The sequence below is a fragment of the Epargyreus clarus genome, unplaced genomic scaffold (assembly GCF_041222505.1).
Source record: "Epargyreus clarus isolate Ecla_fem2 unplaced genomic scaffold, WU_Ecla_fem_2.2 ptg000017l, whole genome shotgun sequence".
NCBI classification, from domain to species: Eukaryota; Metazoa; Arthropoda; class Insecta; order Lepidoptera; family Hesperiidae; genus Epargyreus; species Epargyreus clarus.
The window spans coordinates 1542399-1562670 of NW_027332225.1; the positions used below are offsets into that span (position 1 = coordinate 1542399).

Here is a 20272-nt window from a genome sequence, read left to right on the forward strand (position 1 = left end):
AACATTCAATTACGTCGTGATCGGGAGTTGCTTAAGTGATCGAAAATTCGTGCAACAGAGGGTTCTATAATCCATCAATTCCGGTTTGTTATCATTAAGCTTCTAAGGAACCTTGAGGAACATTGAATAAGCCATTTATATAAAGGACATACAGATAATCATACAAATACCAAAATTTTATTTTTACGTAAGTCAACAGAAGTGTAACCTGTATTCACTGAATGACTTCATATTCAAGGTATGTTAAAATAACTAGCGCTACGACAGACTAGTAAGTCGCGACAATGCGAGGACTATGCACTTCTGACTACTCTAACATCGTGAAACTATTCTTAGTAATGTTCTTGATTTACGGGACTTCTATGCTGTGTATTGTACAACATGCGAGTCCAGGATATAAGACCAAAAAAACAGACGCACGGAGTGCTGAGAAACATTAAATACATCCTTCAATGGACAGGGAAAACACCAGCACCATTTGACTTCATGGGCGAAGGCACCTCTGCTTTTATCAAGAATAAGTGTAAATATACAAACTGTTTCGTCACAGATGATGTCAACTTCCTAAACGTAACAGACTTCGACGCTATTGCTTTTAATGGTAGAGACGTCATTAAAATGAATATATCACAAATTCCGAAAAGTCGATCGCCTAAACAGAAGTACATATTCGCAGCCACAGAATCAGCTGATAGATTTCCTGTATGCAACGAAATGTTGGACAGTTTCTTCAATTGGACCTGGACATATAAACTGGATTCCAATTTTTGATCGGGATACATAACGATATATAATAAAGAAGGACAGGAAGTAGGTCCTGCCATTGATATAAAGTGGCCCGAAAGAATGGATCCTGTAAGTGAGGAACTAAAATTAAAACTCTCTCATAAATCAAAAGCAGCAGCGTGGTTCGTCTCCCATTGTAAAACAAATAGTAAAAAAGAACATTTTGTAGCTGATGTAAATAAAGAACTCAAGAAATATGGATGGAAAGTTGACATTTATGGCTCTTGTGGTCAATTACACTGTCCTAGAAGTAACCACAGCGAATGCGCTAAGCTCGTGGAAAACGACTACTTTTTTATTTTTCATTTGAAAACTCTTTTTCAGAGGATTATGTAACTGAGAAATTATTAACAGCGTTGAATAATTATGCCTTACCAGTTGTATTTGGATCTGCGAATTACACAAGGTAAAATATAAGGTAACAAATCAACAACAATACAAGCATTTAGGGAACATAATTGAAACTACAATCGATGATTCAGCTGACATGATGTTTAAATCAACATATCTCTATAGATAAACCAAAATTACATTAAAATTATTTGAACAAGTGAAGGAACACTTAATTTTAAAAATCGTAGGCCAGCACTTTAATATTACTTATTATACATATGAGGAAACACGTTAATTTCCAGGTTCCTTCCCGACGGCAGCTACTTGGATGGTCGGAAACTCGGTGTCAAGAAGTTGGCTCGCGTGATGAACTAGCTGATCACCGGCAAGCCGCGTTACTACGAGTTCTTCAGGTGGAGAAACCATTTCACCTACGTCGATACCACGAACAACCAGGACATATGCAAGCTCTGCGAAGTACTAACAACGAGCAAATGGTGAACACCATCAGCGTCTGGAAAGACTTCAGGAAGTGGTGGAATGGCGCGAGTCCTAACGTTGACGTCATCTGTAAAAACTTATATTAATGATGAGTGGACTTTGACGATTTTTTTCAATCACTTCGGCTCAACTGATCCTCAGTGGAAAATGTGGATAAGGACGATAAACATGTGCAAAGGTGGTTGGTTAAAACAAATTTTCGTTTGGTTACTGCAGCTCCTTACCGATTTCTGCCTGCTTCAGTGGTGTAAAGCTAATGTGTTTTTGATCTGAAGGGTGCATTAACACTGTCAACCTCACCAATATGAATGAATTTGGTGGTGACAGCTGTGAATTTATTCCCCAGTAGCGTTACCGTTTTGCCTTCTATTTAAAAGATACAGGTAATTTCATGAATTTTGGTGTAGAGCTGATTTTCTTTTATAATATAAGAGTAGTAGACGAGCATGCAGTCCACCTAATGGTAAGTGGCTACTGCCGCCCATGGACATCTGTAATCAACCCCAGATAGGATTAGATATTCCTACCTGAGATCGGCCACAGATGCGCCGCTACCCCTGAGGACTAAGCTGGACCGCCTCGGAAATGTCTGTCTCCCTTACCACACCCTTCAAACTGGAACACAGCAGCGCCTAACACTGCTGTTATTAGGTAGGAATGGGTGTGGCGGTGGTGCCGCCGAAGTCGAACCACAAAGGGTTCTACCACCTTCAAAATAATATAATAAAAGTATATTGTATTCTGGTTAACTATGATGGTCGTATTGTAAAGAAACACGAGACGACCATAAAAATCGATATATTATTACCATAACCTTTAAAACTTAAAACATTACAAATAAGTATACTATGTTAATGATAAATGTATGTTTAAAGGTGGTAGAACCCTTTGTGGTTCGACTCCGGTGGCACCACCGCCACACCTATTTCTACCTAATAGAATACCTAAGAAGCTCGCTTTCATGCTGAAGCTGCAATGAGGGCAGTAATTTCATGGTTAGATAGTAACTTACTAACTATTAATTTAACTAAAACTGTATTCACTACCTTTGCTATTAATTCTTCAAATCTGCCGAAACAACCATTTCCTGTGGTGGCCCATCAGTGCACGAGTGGTTATACTCCTTGCTCCTGCCCCGAAATAACTTTCACATCTTGTGTTAAATATTTAGGAGTATATGTTGACAGCCTGATGACATGGAAGAACCAGATCGAAACAACAACGTCTAGAGTCAGGAAATTAATATATGTCTTTAAAAACCTAAGAGCAGTTGCGGACCAGAAAACTCTAATGACTGTATACTTCTCTTTGACTCAGTCCGTTCTCACTTACTGTATAGCGGCCTGGGGTGGCTCTGTTAAAACTAGCTTCCTTCGTTTGGAAAGAGCTCAAAGAGCAGTGCTAAAAGTGATGTTATCGAAACCTATTTTATTTTCTACCACAGAACTTTATAAAATTGCCAACGTTTTAACTGTAACTATATTGCATCTAGAGTTTATAATACAGTTAACAAAATAATCAATATTTATCCGCTCACGTACTGGGAAGTAAAATCAAAAATTACAAAATATCTTAAAACTCTCACATATAATGAGTGTGAAACACTTATAGTAGGAAAATGACAGTACACATACATCCAAACATACGCACATGCACACACACACACACACACACACACAAACACACACACACACACAAACACAAACACACACGCACACAAACACACACACACACACGCGCACACATGCACATACATATATTAAAGTTATTGGCTATTCTCTTCTTAAAATTGTAACTATAATTACGTAATTTACTAAATGTATTTGTAATCATATATATTTATTATAGTTGTAAAAGAAAATTGTATTAGTTCAGTAAGCAGAACATACTTCCTCATTGTCCAGAGGTGGGCGTAAATGGCTGCGTCACAGTTCTTAACTATAGCAGTCGTTTACGAACAATTACTATTTGTGAATTATTGTTTTATGTTCAATAAAAATCTTTAAATCTTTAAATCTTTTAAATAACAGCAGTGTTAAGCGCTGCTGTGTTCCGGTTTGAAGGGTGTGGTAAGGGAGACAGACTTTATCGAGGCGTTCCAGCTTAGTCCTCAGGAGTAGCGGCGCATCTGTGGCCGACCTCAGGTAGGAATATCTAATCCTATCTGGGGTTGATTACAGGTGTCCATGGGCAGCAGTACTCACTTACCATCAGGTGGACTGCATGCTCGTCTGCTACTCTTATATTATAAAAAAAAAAAAAAAAAAAAAAAAAAGATAAGTAAAAATTTATTTTCCTCATTATTCCGTGTTTTGTATCTTATATATAAAATACTCGTGTACAATGTTAGTTGCCGTACTCCTCCGAAACGGCTTTACCGATTTTCACCAAATTTTATATGCATATTCAGTAGGTCTGAGAATCGGCTACTATCTATTTTTCATACCCCTTAGTGATAAGGGTTGTTCACCCTTAACATTTTTTTTTTTATTTATATGGCAACACAACGTTTGCCGGGTCAGCTAGTTTTATATAAGTTTGAAGTAGCCAACGAGCATGCAATCGACCTGGTGATAAGTGGACATCATGGCCCATGGCCATGTTGTTGTTAAATCATAAGAAGAGTGCGCAAAAAAAAGTTCTCAACCTTAATCGCCAGTCTATTGAAATTGATTTGATCGATTTATAAGCATAGCAATTTATGAGCATTCGATCATCATGGCAATATTTCACGAGGAAAAAAACATGAATAAACATTGTGTATAATTAGGCTGAGTCTATTAATACGGTTACCGTACGAATAATTTATAATTAATAATACTGGTACTGGACAAACAATTTATTATTATCCGATTCGAACCGGTAGATTTTGAGAAATCTCAAAAAAACTACAAAAAAATTTTTTTTGAAATGTTTTTTTTTTAATAACTTTTAAACGGCTCTACCGATCGATTTTAGAAACTAAGCTCTTAACATCAAAAAATGACGTCGATCGCCATCAGCCCGTTCGAAATCAATTTTAAAAAAAAACCTAACCTAACCTAACCTAACCAATTGAATAAATGTACGAATAAATATATTAAAAAAAAAAAACCTAATCTAACCTAACCTAACCTAACCAATTGAACAAATGTACGAATAAATATATTTAAAAAAAAATTGAATAAATGTACGAATAAATATAATTTATTAGTCCAGTACCTGTACAAATAGTCACATTGTATAATTAATTATGAAGTCATTGTTTAATTTCGAATGAATTACCCAAAGTCGTACGTAAATGCATAAAAGCAAGCCATTACTTCCAAATTTAACGACAAAATACCTATATCAATACGTCATGCGTACCTGATAAAACTTACAGATAATCATGGCGCGATATCGACAGGACGTTAAAATGTGTGGTTTGATGGGGAAAACGTTCAGTTATTATCCGTAGTGCTAGGCCGCCATGTCGGACAAGTGTATCACCGAGTGCACCAATGTGTTCATCAAGCTCTTTTTAGCGATCTTCGTCATCTATGGATTATCCCTTATGTACGTGTACAACTCGCGACTCCAAGAAATTAGAGCCGCTAGAAAAGAAGTGCCTTACGTGATTCATCAAAAAATTAAGTACATCCTTCAATGGACAAGAAGGTTCAGTGCGCCCTTCGACTTCATGGGCTCGGGCAACTCAGCTTTCGTCAAACAGAAATGCAAGTACACAAACTGTTTCGTGACAGACGACGCCAATTACTTCCTCGACCAAACAGAGTTCGATGCTATCGCGTTTAACGGAAGAGATGTTATTCATTTATGGCCCTTTCAAATGCCCGCGCATCGGTCACCGAAACAGAAATACATATTTGGAGCCATGGAGTCCGCTGACAATTTTCCTGCATGTGATGAATCGCTGGACAATTTCTTCAATTGGACGTGGACTTATAGATTGGACTCAGATTTCCGATGGGGATATATTACGATATACGATATAGAAGGGAATGTAGTTGGACCTGCAGTTGATATGAAATGGCCAGAAGAAATGAAACCTGTAACTAATTATCTAAAGAAGAAATTGTCTCGTAAATCGAAAGCGGCCGCGTGGTTCGTCTCTCATTGTAAAACAAAACGCCAAAGAGAAGATTTTGTAGACGAAGTGAGTAAGGAACTAGAGCAGTATGGACATAAAATAGACATTTATGGATCTTGTGGTGAATTTTCGTGTCCTAGAAGTAACTCGGATTATTGTTTCAAAAAAGTGGAAAGTGACTATTACTTTTATTTCTCGTTAGAAAATTCTTTCTCAGAGGACTATGTGACAGAGAAGCTGTTGACAGCGCTGAATAACTATGCGGTCCCAGTTGTGTTTGGTTTCGCGAATTACTCTAGGTAGGTATTTTTATTATATAATATTTCAATACAAAGAGGTACGAGTACAGAATTCAAGTAATAATACAATTAAGTTATTTCAAGAGATATAAAAAGTGAAAGTTTGCAATTCGATACTTTTTTTCATAAGATATATCCGGAAGGTATAATAAATGATAGAGGTTAAGGTCTTGATAAAATTATGAAACGTGAGTGATTTCATTATTAACTTCACTATATAATTTCTAATTTACATTATGCGAAGAAAGAGCATCGAAAATTTACCTACATGTCTCCATACTGTTTGACAATGTTTGACGTCTCCGACAAGGCTTACGTTGACTACTCAAGAGGTTCCTAGCAAATAAATAGTTAATTAATGACGTTTTTGTGTACTGAATTTTGCATTCCTATTTATATTGATTGATAAAATAAAATAAATGCATTCCTATTTATATTGATTGATAAGATAAAATAAAATAATCACTATCTACTAATAAGAAACGGCAACAAATTAGTTAACGTTAGGTACACAATCTTACACACACACACCCATACACACAAAGCACATCACTCAAACACACATCCTCACACACACACACACACACACCACACATACACACACGCACATTCAAACATCACAAACGCACAGTGGATATATCAAACTTTGTTATTGTTTTCTACATAATATATTATAAGTTGATTCAATTGTATTCTAGGAGGTTTGAGCGGGGTACCCAGTAATACGAGTTGTACTCAGTACAGGGGCCCTGGCAACGTTTTGTTATGTATCTGTGAATCAATAAATCATTTTTTCATTTTCATTTTCATTTTCATATTAACATGTTTAGAACGACAAAAGTAATTCGCATTTGCATTATACCTTGTTTGTCTTCCAAATTTCTTATCATATTCCTAGTTTGAAGTTCTTACAAAGTGTTTTTTAACCTTATCTTCAACTGGTTTGGCTTATCTAATCATTCCGTTTACATGCGGCGTTGACTCAACTGTTAATTTGACTTCGCCCAATAACAATTATACATTTGTGGATTATTTTCTTGCTAACGTGATGTATCAAAGACTAGTTAGAAGGAGACTTATTTTACAAGGTAATTCTTCCATAATTATAAATATCTACGAAACAAGTGATGATTGGTAAATATTCAGAAAACGATAACATATTTATTTATGTTGTAATACACACACACACATTGAGATGTGTAATACGTTTTGTTTTGGCTTATATATTTTTGCCATAAAACTCCGTATCCGAAATCCAAATACGGAATGGTCGGCATAACAGATGAGCATCATAGTTAAATGGGACAATAGTCTTAACTAACTCACTTACTTCCTCCGACATTAACTAAATTTTAAACAGGTCTCTTCGATTCACTTACAACTTTGTTTTTGCGTTCCAGGTTCCTCCCTCCCGGCAGTTACTTAGACGCACGGGAGCTCGGAGCAAAGAACTTAGCTCGCGTCATGAGTGACGTCATCGCGAACAAGACCAGGTACTACGACTTCTTCAGGTGGAGGAACCACTTCTCGTACAACGAGACGTCCGACAACGCCGATGTATGCAAGCTCTGCGAGGTCCTCAATGATGACCAGATGGTGAATACCGTCAGCGTCTGGCAGAACTTCAGGGAATGGTGGAACGGCGCGCAGTATAAAGAGAACTGTCCGTGACGCCGCTATGAACTTGGCTAAAGGGTTTTTGTGTCAAGCTTGTACAGTTCCATAGTCATGGCTATGACGAAAATGGTGAAAGTGAACACCAAGTGAGGAATAGTGGAATGTGCCGATTTTCAAGACAGTGGAATCACAAATAACATTTTTTACACGCTTTTTATTAGCTTCACCTGTATGTTTGTTTGTATGTTTGTTTGTATGTTTGTTTGTAACCGACTTCTTTGGGCGCGATTTTGACCCACTTTAAACGGCCAGATTTCGTTCAAACTTTGCAGATTTATTGAGGACCGATGACAATACACTAATTTGATAAAATTATTCCATTTTTTAATTTGCAAAATATGATTTTTGTTAATTTATATAATTTTCATCTATAGTCGATAAGGTAAGAAAATTAATTAAAATTTTCTATAATTTTTCTCTACAGTCGATAAGGCAGGACTCGATGTTAATTTTTATTTCCAATAATTATCTTTAGCCGTTTTCTCTAATATTGACAAATTTTTGTATACTAAAAAGAATTTTAATTCTACAAAACAAATAATAGTTTAAAAAAATTAAAAAATCACGCTTTTATAAAGAAACCAAAGTAAAAAGTAAAAAATAAATAATAGTTTTAAAAAAACTAAAACTACTTTTTTTTATAAAAAACCAAACTAAAAAATAGAAAATAAATTTTAATTAATTTGAATTAAAAAAAATTAGAAAAAAAAGGCAAGCTTGGGCCAGAGTTTAACAGAGTTGGGCCAAGCCTGGGGCAAGCCTGGGCCCGTTGTTCTTTCCTATATGGGTGGTTCCGTGCTTCTACCGCGGCACCCGACTAGGTATGCGCATTAGAGTTTGCAACAGTGTCTGCGCATGTAACTTAGATTTCACGAGCCACGAAGAGTCCGCCACCGTCTCTGTGACTGAGTTTAATTATTTTGCCGTGTCTACGTTCGTCCGTTGCTCATATTTATGTAGGGGAGTAGACTATTGGTGCTCAGTAACCGAAAACGTGTATGAGATATATAAAGAATATAAATAATTTGTTAAGTCGTAAGACAGGTAAAATTTTATGAAAACGTAAAAATTAATAAATAATAGTTTAAAAAAAATAAAAAACACGCTTTTTATAGAAAACCGAACTAAAAAATAGAAAATAAATTTAAATTAAGAAAATAGTGTTAAATATAACCATTGACACCATGCACCCCACGCTTTTTTTAAAATAAAATATATTTTTTTTATTCACACTATTATTAATTTATATTCATTGAAATTTTTAACACTATTTTCTTAATTTAAATTCATTTAAATTTATTTTCTATTTTTTAGTTCGGTTTTCTATAAAAAACGTGTTTTTTAGTTTTTTTAAACTATTATTTATTTGAACTCAGAACATTTTGTAAAGTAAACTTAGAAAACGCCTCGATGAATTATTATGAAAAATTCAAATACTTTCATAAAATAAGTAGGAGTAATAGTGAATTTAATTGAATTTATAGGTAATCTGCAGCACGCCGATTGGAAATACTCGTAATCTAACAAATCAATATTCTGATACCTATCTATCTGATACGGAACACACATCAAACCGGGAGATTGCGTCAATAGCTAACTATCGGTCGTCGACTGGACTAATAAATATACGAAAGCTTTTAAAAAGCAAGCCTGGTAAACCATTTTTCATATTTTGGGCGTATCTAGTTAACGTCGATTGGCTACTATCGCTGGAGCAACTAGTCAATTTGGCGATTAAAGTGCTGTTTAAGGCGACTATTAAAATATGCTAGGCTATTTTTAGTAGCTTATAGGTCCGTACAGCTAGCCACTCCTGTATACAGCTAGCTAGTACTGGCTAGCCGTCATAGCCTAGTGTTTAAGAAACTCGGCCTCTTGATCGAAGGGTCTGGGGTTCAAATCTCAGGCACATACCTTTGTTATGCGCGTTTTAGAAATTAATTGATCCAATACAATACAAAACAAAAAAATATTACCCAATTATTTGTGACGTAACATATCGATCGTGACCGCGTATCAAATCGTATCGTATCATATTATATACATACCAATTTTTCCTTATGGTTCCGACTTATAATCAATTAATTTTGTAAAACAACAATCGCGTGTTTCCCAAAAGCTCCAAAAGAAGTATAACTTCAAAGACATAAAAAGAGAGCACAGATTTAAACATGAAATAGCATTTGTATGAAGCAAAGAGCTCATTTATGTGATTAATCTTAAGCAAATACTTATATTTCAAAGACATTGTTCGCAATGTTTAATACAGCCTGAAGGCTTTCAATCTTATGGAATTTCTCCGCTCAGGAACTTCAAGTTTGTGTCCTGCTCTTTTGTTTTTGCTATTAAGAATATTGGCTGCAAGCGACTTAATAAACTTGCTGCTTTAAATAATGTTATCTTTATTTTGCTCGCTCGGAAGGAATCTTCCGGTGTGTACATAAAGCCGACAATTAATAAATTGCTGGACGCATATCATTTGGATAATCAAATGATAGAGTAATCAATTTTAAAATCAAGTTTCAAATATATACCTACCATCCGACATATTGGTAGCGGATTGTTGCGAAGTAGTTTTAATCCTTAATAGCATGGGTTTCTGCAAAGTAACTCCTGATATAAGATTAACAATTTTAATTAATGATATGCGTCCTCCTATTTCATTCAGGGATCTTTAAAATATGATAAGTCTACAATGATTCAACTATAATTTCTAGAACTATAACTTATTTAACTCTGTAGCACTACCATGAGTTGGCATAGAAACGCCACTATAGAAATTGTAAATAGAAAACTATTGTCATTTTGCTAGTGAATAACATAACTACTATCGTTACGGTATTTCTTGACAACGTCTGTCAAATTAATGACTCATGGGACCGAATTTGTATGGCAATAGGTCATAATGACATTCGCTAGCGATTTGATTTCGATAGGTTTTTTACGTATCGAGTTACGCCACTACGGATTTTAGTTCTACGAGTAACCACCAGAGGCGCTGTACAATTTTTCATACATTTATTTTACGCAGTCGCTAGCGAGTAATACTTTTGTAAACTCGTGGTAGTGCTACTGAACATCAATAGTGTAATAATATTAGATTAATGATTAATTTTTGTTCTTTATTTCCGCGCTTTTATTAGCTTGACCTGTATGTATGTATGTATGTAATTGAATCTTTGAACTCGGTTTTTACACCGTTCGATTAGTTCAAAATTTTGAACAATTATCAAAAACCAATGACAATTCACGATTGTAATAATTTTATCCCATTCTCCTTATCCGGATCGTCAGAAATCAGGATTACCGATTTTTCTTGTGCGATTTTAGCGTGGTCTTTAGTTTTTAAACTATAATTATGTCTCCGAACATCGAAATTGTTTGTATGCGAATCAGAAATGACTAGAAAAGGTATTCCTTAGAAATCTTTGATAAGATTACTTATGCTAAATTAATTTTATTCGTCATTAGGTACGTTTTCTGTGTTAAACATACAAGTTAGTTTCACATAAATACTGTCTGTAAGTGTCTTATCGATTAAGTGAGCCCGTTATCAAGAATCAACCTATCCAGTAATTTGCCGACCAAAGATGAACATTTATAACATAATATGTAGTATGAAAATCACAAACGCCGATCTTTCATAGCCAAAACTTAAATAGATAACATTAATAAGTTTTGCAATTTGAAAAAAAAACACGGGTAGATTGATTATTATTTATAATTAATACCTTGGGTAATGGTAATGTATAGGCTTCCTAGGTTTCACAAACGAATACCCTCAAAAACGAAATTGAAACTAAAATCAATTAATTAAAAATATATTTATATTTATCGTGGAATGAATTTGACGTAAATGGGTTCATAGGGCCTCAGAACCAAGTCGGCGATGAGCGCGGGTCTTGCTCCCTTCTTGATGGGTGCCAATTTAAAGTTTCTGATCACCTGAGACAGGATACATTTCATCTCTTGCATTGCGAAGCGCTGGCCTGAAATAAAAAATATTTAAAGTAAGACAGAAAATTATTTTCAAAGTTTCTTACAAATTCTTTTCAAAAAGTAGGAGGTTCCTTACTTCAACGTTGCTGCGTTATTTTTATTTGTATTTCTTTTATAAAAGTTGAAACGAGGGCGAAAAAGAAAACTTTCTGAAGTTCTCCTTAGGCCATAGGTATTATTTTATGCACATAGGTATATCTAAGAGTCACAAAAGTATTTACAATTTAGTGTATACATTGGTGTTTAGTGTATACATCACTTGCTTAAACGGTGAAGGAAAACATCGTGAGGAAACCTGCATACCTAAGAGATTTATAAAAAAAAAAAAAAAAAAAATCTTAAAGGTATGTGAAGTCTACCAATACGCACTTGGCCAGCGCGGTGGACTATGGCCTGATCCTTCTCATTCTGAGAGGAGACCCGTGCCCAGCAGTGGGACAGTAATGGGTTGATGATGATGATGATGATGTATACATTGGATAATACAAAACATATCTTCAGTTCGTAGTTAGTGATGACCTATGGTTATTAATTTTTTTTAATAAAACTTTAAAAAAACAATTTCAAATTTCGATCACTAGAGGAACTACGAGTATAAATAAATGGAATCTTAAATTAAATACACGAAGAAAATGGAATAAAAATAAATATATAAAAACTAATAAGAAGAATAAATGAATAAAACCCTGACATATAAAACAAGTAAGTATTGTAGAGAAAAAAAAAATAAACACAACGGTATGTGAAGTCTACCAATACGCACTTGGCCGGCGCGGTGGACTATGGCCTAATCCTTCTCATTCTGAGAGGAGACCCGTGCCCAGCAGTGGGACAGTAATGGGTTGATGATGAAGTATTGTAGATATTGTACTCGTATTTACTTAATTTTTGCGCGGTTTTTTTCTCCTTAGAAAAACATCTTACAAGGCGACGATAATGATAAAAAATATTAAATTACATTACATTGATAAAAAATATTAAATAGGTACATTTTTAATTCAAATTACAATAAAATGTACTCATAACGAAATATACTACTGAAAGAATTTAATTAATTACAGTACCGACCTATAGCTACCAACTATCATAAACTATGCATAATATTCAGTTAATTCTAGTTAATTCCCTCTAAGTTTTCTTAAACTTACTGAAGAAGAGAGTGGTACCTAGTTATAGTGTATTAATTTACGTTTATTAGCCTTCACACTCAACGTCAGATTTTTTTTTATAATATAGGAGTAGCAGACGAGCTTGCAGTCCACCTGATGGTAAGTGGCTACTGCCGTCCATGGACTGTAATCAACCCCAGATAGGATTAGATATTCCTACCCGAGGTCCGCCACAGATGCGCCGCTACCCCGAGGACTAAGCTGGAACGCCTCGGAAAAGTATACCACACCCTTCAAAACGCAATACAGCAGCGCCTAACACTGCTGTTATTAGGCAGAAATAGGTGTGGCGGTGGTGCCGCCGGAGTCGAACCACAAAGGGTTCTACCACCTTCAATTAATATTTAATTATTTTGAAATTGAAATTTCTTGTCGCGGTCCGTGACTCACCTATGCAGTTCCTAGGGCCAGCGCTGAAGGGCACAAAGGCATAAGGATGCCTATTCTCGGATCCGAAAAATCGTTCCGGCTTAAATGCTTCCGGATCAGGATAGACGTCAGCACGTCGGTGCAGGTCGTAAATATGCACGACTATTTCTGTTCCCTTTTTTACCACAAGATTACCCTCTGAAAAAGATTTAGGTAAAATTTAGTTATGAAATTGACATAGCGAATATGCACGACTATTTCTGTTCCCTTTTTTACCACAAGATTACCCTCTGAAAAAGATTTAGGTAAAATTTAGTTATGAAATTGACATAGCGAATATGCACGACTATTTCTGTTCCCTTTTTTACCACAAGATTACCCTCTGAAAAAGATTTAGGTAAAATTTAGTTATGAAATTGACATAGCGAATATGCACGACTATTTCTGTTCCCTTTTTTACCACAAGATTACCCTCTGAAAAAGATTTAGGTAAAATTTAGTTATGAAATTGATATAGCGAATATGCACGACTATTTCTGTTCCCTTTTTTACCACAAGATTACCCTCTGAAAAAGATTTAGGTAAAATTTAGTTATGAAATTGACATAGCGAATATGCACGACTATTTCTGTTCCCTTTTTTACCACAAGATTACCCTCTGAAAAAGTGATTATGTCGTTGTTATGAAATTTACATAGTGAAATGAACTTTTTATCCTCCCTATGATATGGTCAGGACCACCCATGCACATTTGTAACAACATTTGACACGAACTAACATACATACATACATACATTGCAATTTAAATAAAAGCTTGTAATAATGTCTCTACTAACTCAAATCTAACGTTAATAAAATGTCTCTTTTCAGTTGTCAGACATTTTAATTTTGTATTCTTTATATTTGGCTTTTTTAAATGTCAAGTTTGCCGACCTCAGTAGGACTACCATGAGTTTACAAAAGTATTACTCGCTAGCGACTGCGTAAAATAAATGTATGAAAAATTGTACAGCGCCTCTGGTGGTTACTCGTAGAACTAAAATCCGTAGTGACGTAACTCGATACGTAAAAAACCTATCGAAATCAAATCGCTAGCGAATGTCATTATGATCTATTGCCATACAAATTCGGTCCCATGAGTCATTAATTTGACAGACGTTGTCAAGAAATACCGTAACGATAGTAGTTATGTTATTCACTAGCAAAATGACAATAGTTTTCTATTTACCATTTCTATAGTGGCGTTTCTATGCCAACTCATGGTAATGCTACTGTTCTATGTAGTTTATTAGATTTTTTTGTATCTTACCTAAGGTGAGGTCTTCTGTGAGCTCTCTCCCGACGAAAGGCACGCTAGGATACAGCCTCAGTATCTCCTTGATCACAGCCTCCAGGTACTTCATCTCTGCTTGGTCAGTCAGGCCCGGGGTACGCTTCGAGTCACCAAAAATCGTTGTGCACTCCTCAAAGATTCGCTCCTAAATGAAGAATGCAAAATTTAGTCGAGTGGACTTTCTTTCCGTGGATCTCATATAAATTAAAAAAATGAGTACTCAAAATGCGTCAAAAATTGTCGTTTCTAGAAAAAAAAATGTCTAGTTGTGGTTTGCGGAAGTGTACATGAACACGTGGAATACTTTTACTCCATACAAAAATGAAGTTGTGACAATTAAGTTTATAACAAATGCTTTTCTACAAAGCCTATGATGATGAAGAGGATGTTACTTATCTTCTAATTTCAATACGCCACGCATTTATATGGAGTACAGGAACTAATCGACACGCAACCAAAATGTAGGGCTATTTCTTTTCACTATTTTGTAAGAAATAACATATTTACCTGCACTTCCTCGTGGTCTGCTAACAACATCAATCCAAATGTAAGCGCCATTGCTGTTGTATCGTGACCCTAAAATCATATTGCAAAACACGTATTAAACACTCGATTTATCCTATATAATATCCTTAAGATGGTATAAAGGTGCCTTAAATTTTATTATGGTGTGGTTTGGTATGAGAAAGAAATCTAACTTGTTTGAAGGAAACCTATGTCCGCCAATGACCTATTAAAATTGATGATTCCTGTGTAAGCATAATGTACATAATTTGCCAAGAGATAAGAATCTCATTGTTACGTCATTTTATTTCCTATGGAGATTACCCGAGAGCAAAACTGATCAACATGTTTAGGGAGCAGGTGTCTGTTCCGAACAATTAGAGGCGCGACAGCTTTGCTATTAATCCTTATTACATCCAGGCTCAAGGTAAGGCAGAATTAAGGTAATCCGAATATATCTCCCGTAGATCCAGATCAAACTTTATTACTCTTTGAATCTTACAGTAACATAAATAGGTTTATTTGTCTCATCCCCTATTTTCGATAGAAACAATTTGACACTAATCGTGTTTTATCGATATGTTATAGGCAAACTCCGAAGCTCCGGCGCTCCTAGGTTGGACTGGTCAATCCTCAGGTCAGACTGAATGACTTAGTCAAAGCCCAAACAAATGTAAATTTTCGGCCTTTGACTAAACAATTTTCGTCAAACCTGGGAGAGACTAATTTGGTCAGGCAAACGTCAAAACACAATTTTATTAAATCGGGGTTTGACGAGTCAAACTCCGATATAGGTATGAAGTGTCTTATCTTCGTATATTTGGAAGCATTTTATCATTTAAGCAGCTTTCAAGTCTTAAGAACCGCTTAACTCTGCCAGTTCTGACACCTGATTGGTCAGCTTACGTGATTTTCACTTTTATATTTGAGATGCTTTGACAGAATGCCGTGTGGCATTAGGCCCACCTTTTGTACGATGTGCAATAAAGTATAAAATAAATAAATAAATGCTTCGGAATATACGGAGGTTACTTTGTAAGATTAGGAATAAAAAAATAACATTTTTAAAATTTTGATGTTTATTGTTTTAATAATTTAAAAAAACCTAACCTAACCTAACCTAACCTCACTCATCTTCAATTTTACACAATTACAAGCCCACACGCTCAATGAACGAACATGAAATGACAAAACTATCGGTCGGAACACCGCGAGAGACATTATGAACCTGTTTAAACATGTTCTGATCAACGTTTGACCGAGTTTTGCAGTCGCTTCTAGGATTGACTAGGCCAAAACCGAAACAGAATAATTTACTGTCGACGTTTGACTGAAAAGTTAGGAGCTCCTGGGTTTGACTAAAAATACTTCAGGCAAAGGGCGAAATTGAAATGTATTTCGGGGATTGCCTGATGGCTTTGGCCAAACCTAGGATAAACCAGTCCTTCTGCGAAGAGCCTGTGTATCGGACTTTGACTATAACAGATATACAAACTAAATAAACTATGAGTGTTGAACACGATATAAGTAGTTTTACTTATATAAATTATACATAAAACCATGTTTTCAATTCCTTAAAATATTTTACCTTATTTTTTGTATCACATTGTTGTATATATTTTTTTATCGTGCAGTTTGTTTTTAGTAAAGAATTAGTTTACTTGCAATTGTATCGTGTTGCAATTGTCTAGAATAAAGTACCTTTCTTTTTTTCTATTCTATTCGCTCGTCGCTTTAATAGCCCGATCTAGCCTGGATTCTCGGAATCCAAAGATTTCTCATTTAGTATTTTCAGACTCTCGTAATATGATACTGTTCCTCTTTCTTTCCTTTGAGTTTGAGAAACGTTTGTTCTTTCCTTAAAGACATTTCATTTCAATCTATCTGTATATATAAAAATGAATGTTTGTCTGTATGTCCTTTATAGAAGCGTTAATTATTAATTTGTTTACGTGATGATCTTTAGCAAAGTTGTTGTGCATGAGCCCAAGTAAGTTTCTGAGTTGGTACGACCAATTTTCGACAGATGGCGCCACTGTCATTCCAATGAAGGTACAAATTTTCAATTATATGTATGTCAAGTTATTTTTTAAAATGCGGGCAGAGCCGCGGGCACTACTAGTACTATTAATAAAATTTACTCGTTTTAATTCATAATACGCTCTATATTACTGTCTTGGAAACTTTTTAAATTGTATGAACCCATATATCTGTAGGAAGTTATCGATTTCTAACCATGCTAATATCTGTATAATCTTATCCTTATTTAGAGGAGCGACTCCTACTTAATAGGAATACTTAATAGGACCATGAACATAAAAAGTATCCAAATTTTGAAATTACAGCAACTTGAACGTGCTTTTTTTCGAAATACCCTTTTTCCGCATTTACCGACAAATCATGCATATAAATAATTACTACATTCTTTGTTAAAATCATTGTATTGGTTGGCAATATTTTTTTTGAGACTTCGCGGAAAAATATTATTCCTTTTATTCGGTAAATAATTAGGGACCTCCGCACTGTTGTTGCCCCAGGGCCTCCAAACCTCGATGTCCGGCCTTGGATCTCATGTTTTAGATCCACATACTTGATACAATACAAATGATTAAAAAAAATTTAACAAAAAAATACAACCGACTTCTATGTCACTACAAAGTAAAAAATAATTGAAATAAATGTTGGTTTAGTACATATTTCTGAAGTCGGCGCTCAATATATTTCGTTGGATAACGATGTAAACAGCGTGTCCAATATGAACCTGCACCAAATATCTTCAAACACAACTCAATTATTCCCATCGGTTGAGGAGTTACATATTTTGACTCCGAGCCACATTATCAGACCCTTAAATAGTCAATGATAAACTGGTTTTGCATTTTCATTAGAACCTACACCAAATATCTTCAAACAAAACTCAATTAAACCCATCCGTTGAGGAGTTACATATTTTGTCTCCAGAACCCACTCTGATCCTCATCATATTTAAATGGGACCAACTTGTAGCAATTGTACACACACGAAATTAAAGGCATTAAAATAGGTTCATAAACGGCGAAGTTATGGCTGTTATATTTACATGGGTGGAGGAGTTCCCCTCATTTTCTCCAGAACCCATCGATGGATCCTAACCATATTTAAATGGGACCAACTTCCAGCTCGTCTCTATACAATAAAAAAAGAATTATTGAAATCGGTTCACTAACGGCGGAGTAATTCGTGTACATACATAAAAAAAAAGATACCGGCCGAATTGATAACCACCTCCTTTTTGAAGTCGGTTAAAAACCAAAACTTACCTCAAACATAAACGTGTTTACTTCTTCCCTTATACCCTCTAGATCTATCTCTCCCTTACTCTCTGATTCTAGAAGTAAATCGAGTAGAGCCAATCTTCTTTTCCCACCAATGGAATCATCTTCTACACTAAACGGTTTATCTTCTTTCTGTTTCGCCATTTTCCTCTCAAGAATCACATTGTCGGAGAAGGAGTGGACTATATCCAAGCATTTGGCGAATCGTTTGCCAAGAGTCGACATTTTGAACACGAAGTTTGTGTGTAGCCACATTCTAGTCAGTCTTTGCATCGTAATTATGCCAATGTTTAAGATTTCCTCCTTATACTTTACAGTGGCGTTCGATTTGTCTGACCCCAGCTGTGTACCCATAGCAGTTTCTGTAAGGAATTATAAAGAAATGCATTCTGTATAAGTAAGTATTTTTGAAGTAGAGATAACGTAAGGGTTTGATACTCCGCATCTCATCCGAAGGGTCTGATATACCAATCCCAGGTACCTCTGGTTTTCAAAGTTATGTGCACATTAAAAATAAAGATACTTATTTTTAATGTGCACATAACTTTTAAACCGTGAAAGAAAACATCGTGAGGAAATCTAACCACACCCCAAAGCTATTTTTAAAAAATATTTTCAAATATGTGTCAATGCATTCACATATATAGACCAATTCTAGAAGTTGTTTATATTTTTTTTGTTGTTATAAAGGTATTAATACCGGAAAAATAATCATATTATCGTAAGTATAATTAGTTAGGTGTAATTAAATATATCGTGTACTATCTTAACATCTATCTAGCAGATAAATCTCAAGTGCTTACGTACTTAAAAGCGTGATACAAAGCATCGATTAGATAAATATACGAATAACTACCGTGAAGAAATGCATTGTCACACGGCAAACAGCTGCACAGCATATATTTTTTTATACTAGGAGTAGTAGGTGAGCGTGCATCCACCTGATGGTAAGTGGCTACTGCCACCCATTAACATCTGTCCAAATAAGACTCGATTCCTATCAGAAATCGGTCACACATGCGCCACTACCCCTGAGGATTAAGGTGGAATACCTCGGAAATATCTTCCTTTACACACCCTTCAAACCAGAACACAACAACGCTTAGCACGCCGGAGTCAAATCACACGGGTTTTACCACTTTTAATATGGAATCATGTATACTTGTAAGTAGTTCCAAATAATACGAGAATTTTACCTGAGACCTATCGCTACGAAAATAAGGAATAAATCGAATATCGCCTGAAACCCGATTACTATCATTTCGTTGAACCAGAGTACCACGAAAATTCCTCTGCTTTGAGGCAGAAATAGAACTGCCGCAATTCAATCAGTAGTACCACAGTATAAGGATATATCCTTATACTGTTTAGTACTGTGGTAGTACTATTTTAAAGAATCTACATGTATAAAAGTTATGGTGATGGACTATGACGTAAACCTTTCTCATTGTGGAGGCAACCCATGTCCAACTCAACCTCTTACAGTGAGAGAGAAATCTGATCACCAAGAAAGATCAAATGTGAATAGCTAGGCTTGACATATCTTTGAGAACTATATATATGAAATGTTATATAGCAAGTTATAATTAATTTCTAATACGCACATAGGTTTGAAAAATCCGAGTTGATTTGAATTTCAGACTCCCAGATTGAGAGTCCGAATTACAAACCACTAGGATGTCCTCCCTTTGTACCATACCGTCGTCAACCCATTACAGTCCTACTGCTGGGCATGCGTCTTCTCTCAGAATGAGGAATTTAGGCCATTTTCCAACGCGCTAGCGAAGTGCGTATTGGTAGACGTCACATATCCTTGAGAACAATGAGAACTTTTTTCGAACTTTAAGGAGGTGCAGGTTTCCTCAAGAAGTTTTCCTTAACCGTTATATTATAACTTATAATACGCACATAGCGTT

At 35.4% G+C, this 20272-nt stretch overlaps 2 protein-coding genes and 1 pseudogene across 2 annotated transcripts in view; 2 read left to right on the forward strand and 1 right to left on the reverse strand.

Annotated features, from left to right (window-relative positions):
- The first annotated feature begins 284 nt into the window (after positions 1-284).
- Positions 285-1706, forward strand: LOC140749205 (alpha-(1,3)-fucosyltransferase C-like; annotated as a pseudogene).
- Positions 1707-4889: 3183 nt separating this feature from the next.
- On the forward strand, positions 4890-7961 carry LOC140749275 (alpha-(1,3)-fucosyltransferase C-like). Its single transcript, XM_073082326.1, has 2 exons — positions 4890-5991; positions 7392-7961. The coding sequence occupies exons 1-2, from the start codon at positions 5072-5074 to the stop codon at positions 7660-7662; spliced, it is 1191 nt and encodes a 396-aa protein (XP_072938427.1). The 5' UTR covers positions 4890-5071; the 3' UTR covers positions 7663-7961.
- Positions 7962-11475: 3514 nt separating this feature from the next.
- The window catches only part of LOC140749302 (cytochrome P450 4C1-like), a 44771-nt gene continuing 35974 nt past the window's right edge, over positions 11476-20272 (reverse strand). The window contains exons 6-10 of the mRNA XM_073082382.1: positions 18342-18718; positions 15046-15114; positions 14515-14683; positions 13227-13403; positions 11476-11657 (exon numbers count right to left, since the gene is read on the reverse strand). Coding sequence (XP_072938483.1) covers positions 11500-11657; positions 13227-13403; positions 14515-14683; positions 15046-15114; positions 18342-18718 — 950 coding nt within the window. The 3' untranslated portion in view covers positions 11476-11499. The remainder of the gene's footprint in view (positions 11658-13226; positions 13404-14514; positions 14684-15045; positions 15115-18341; positions 18719-20272) is intronic.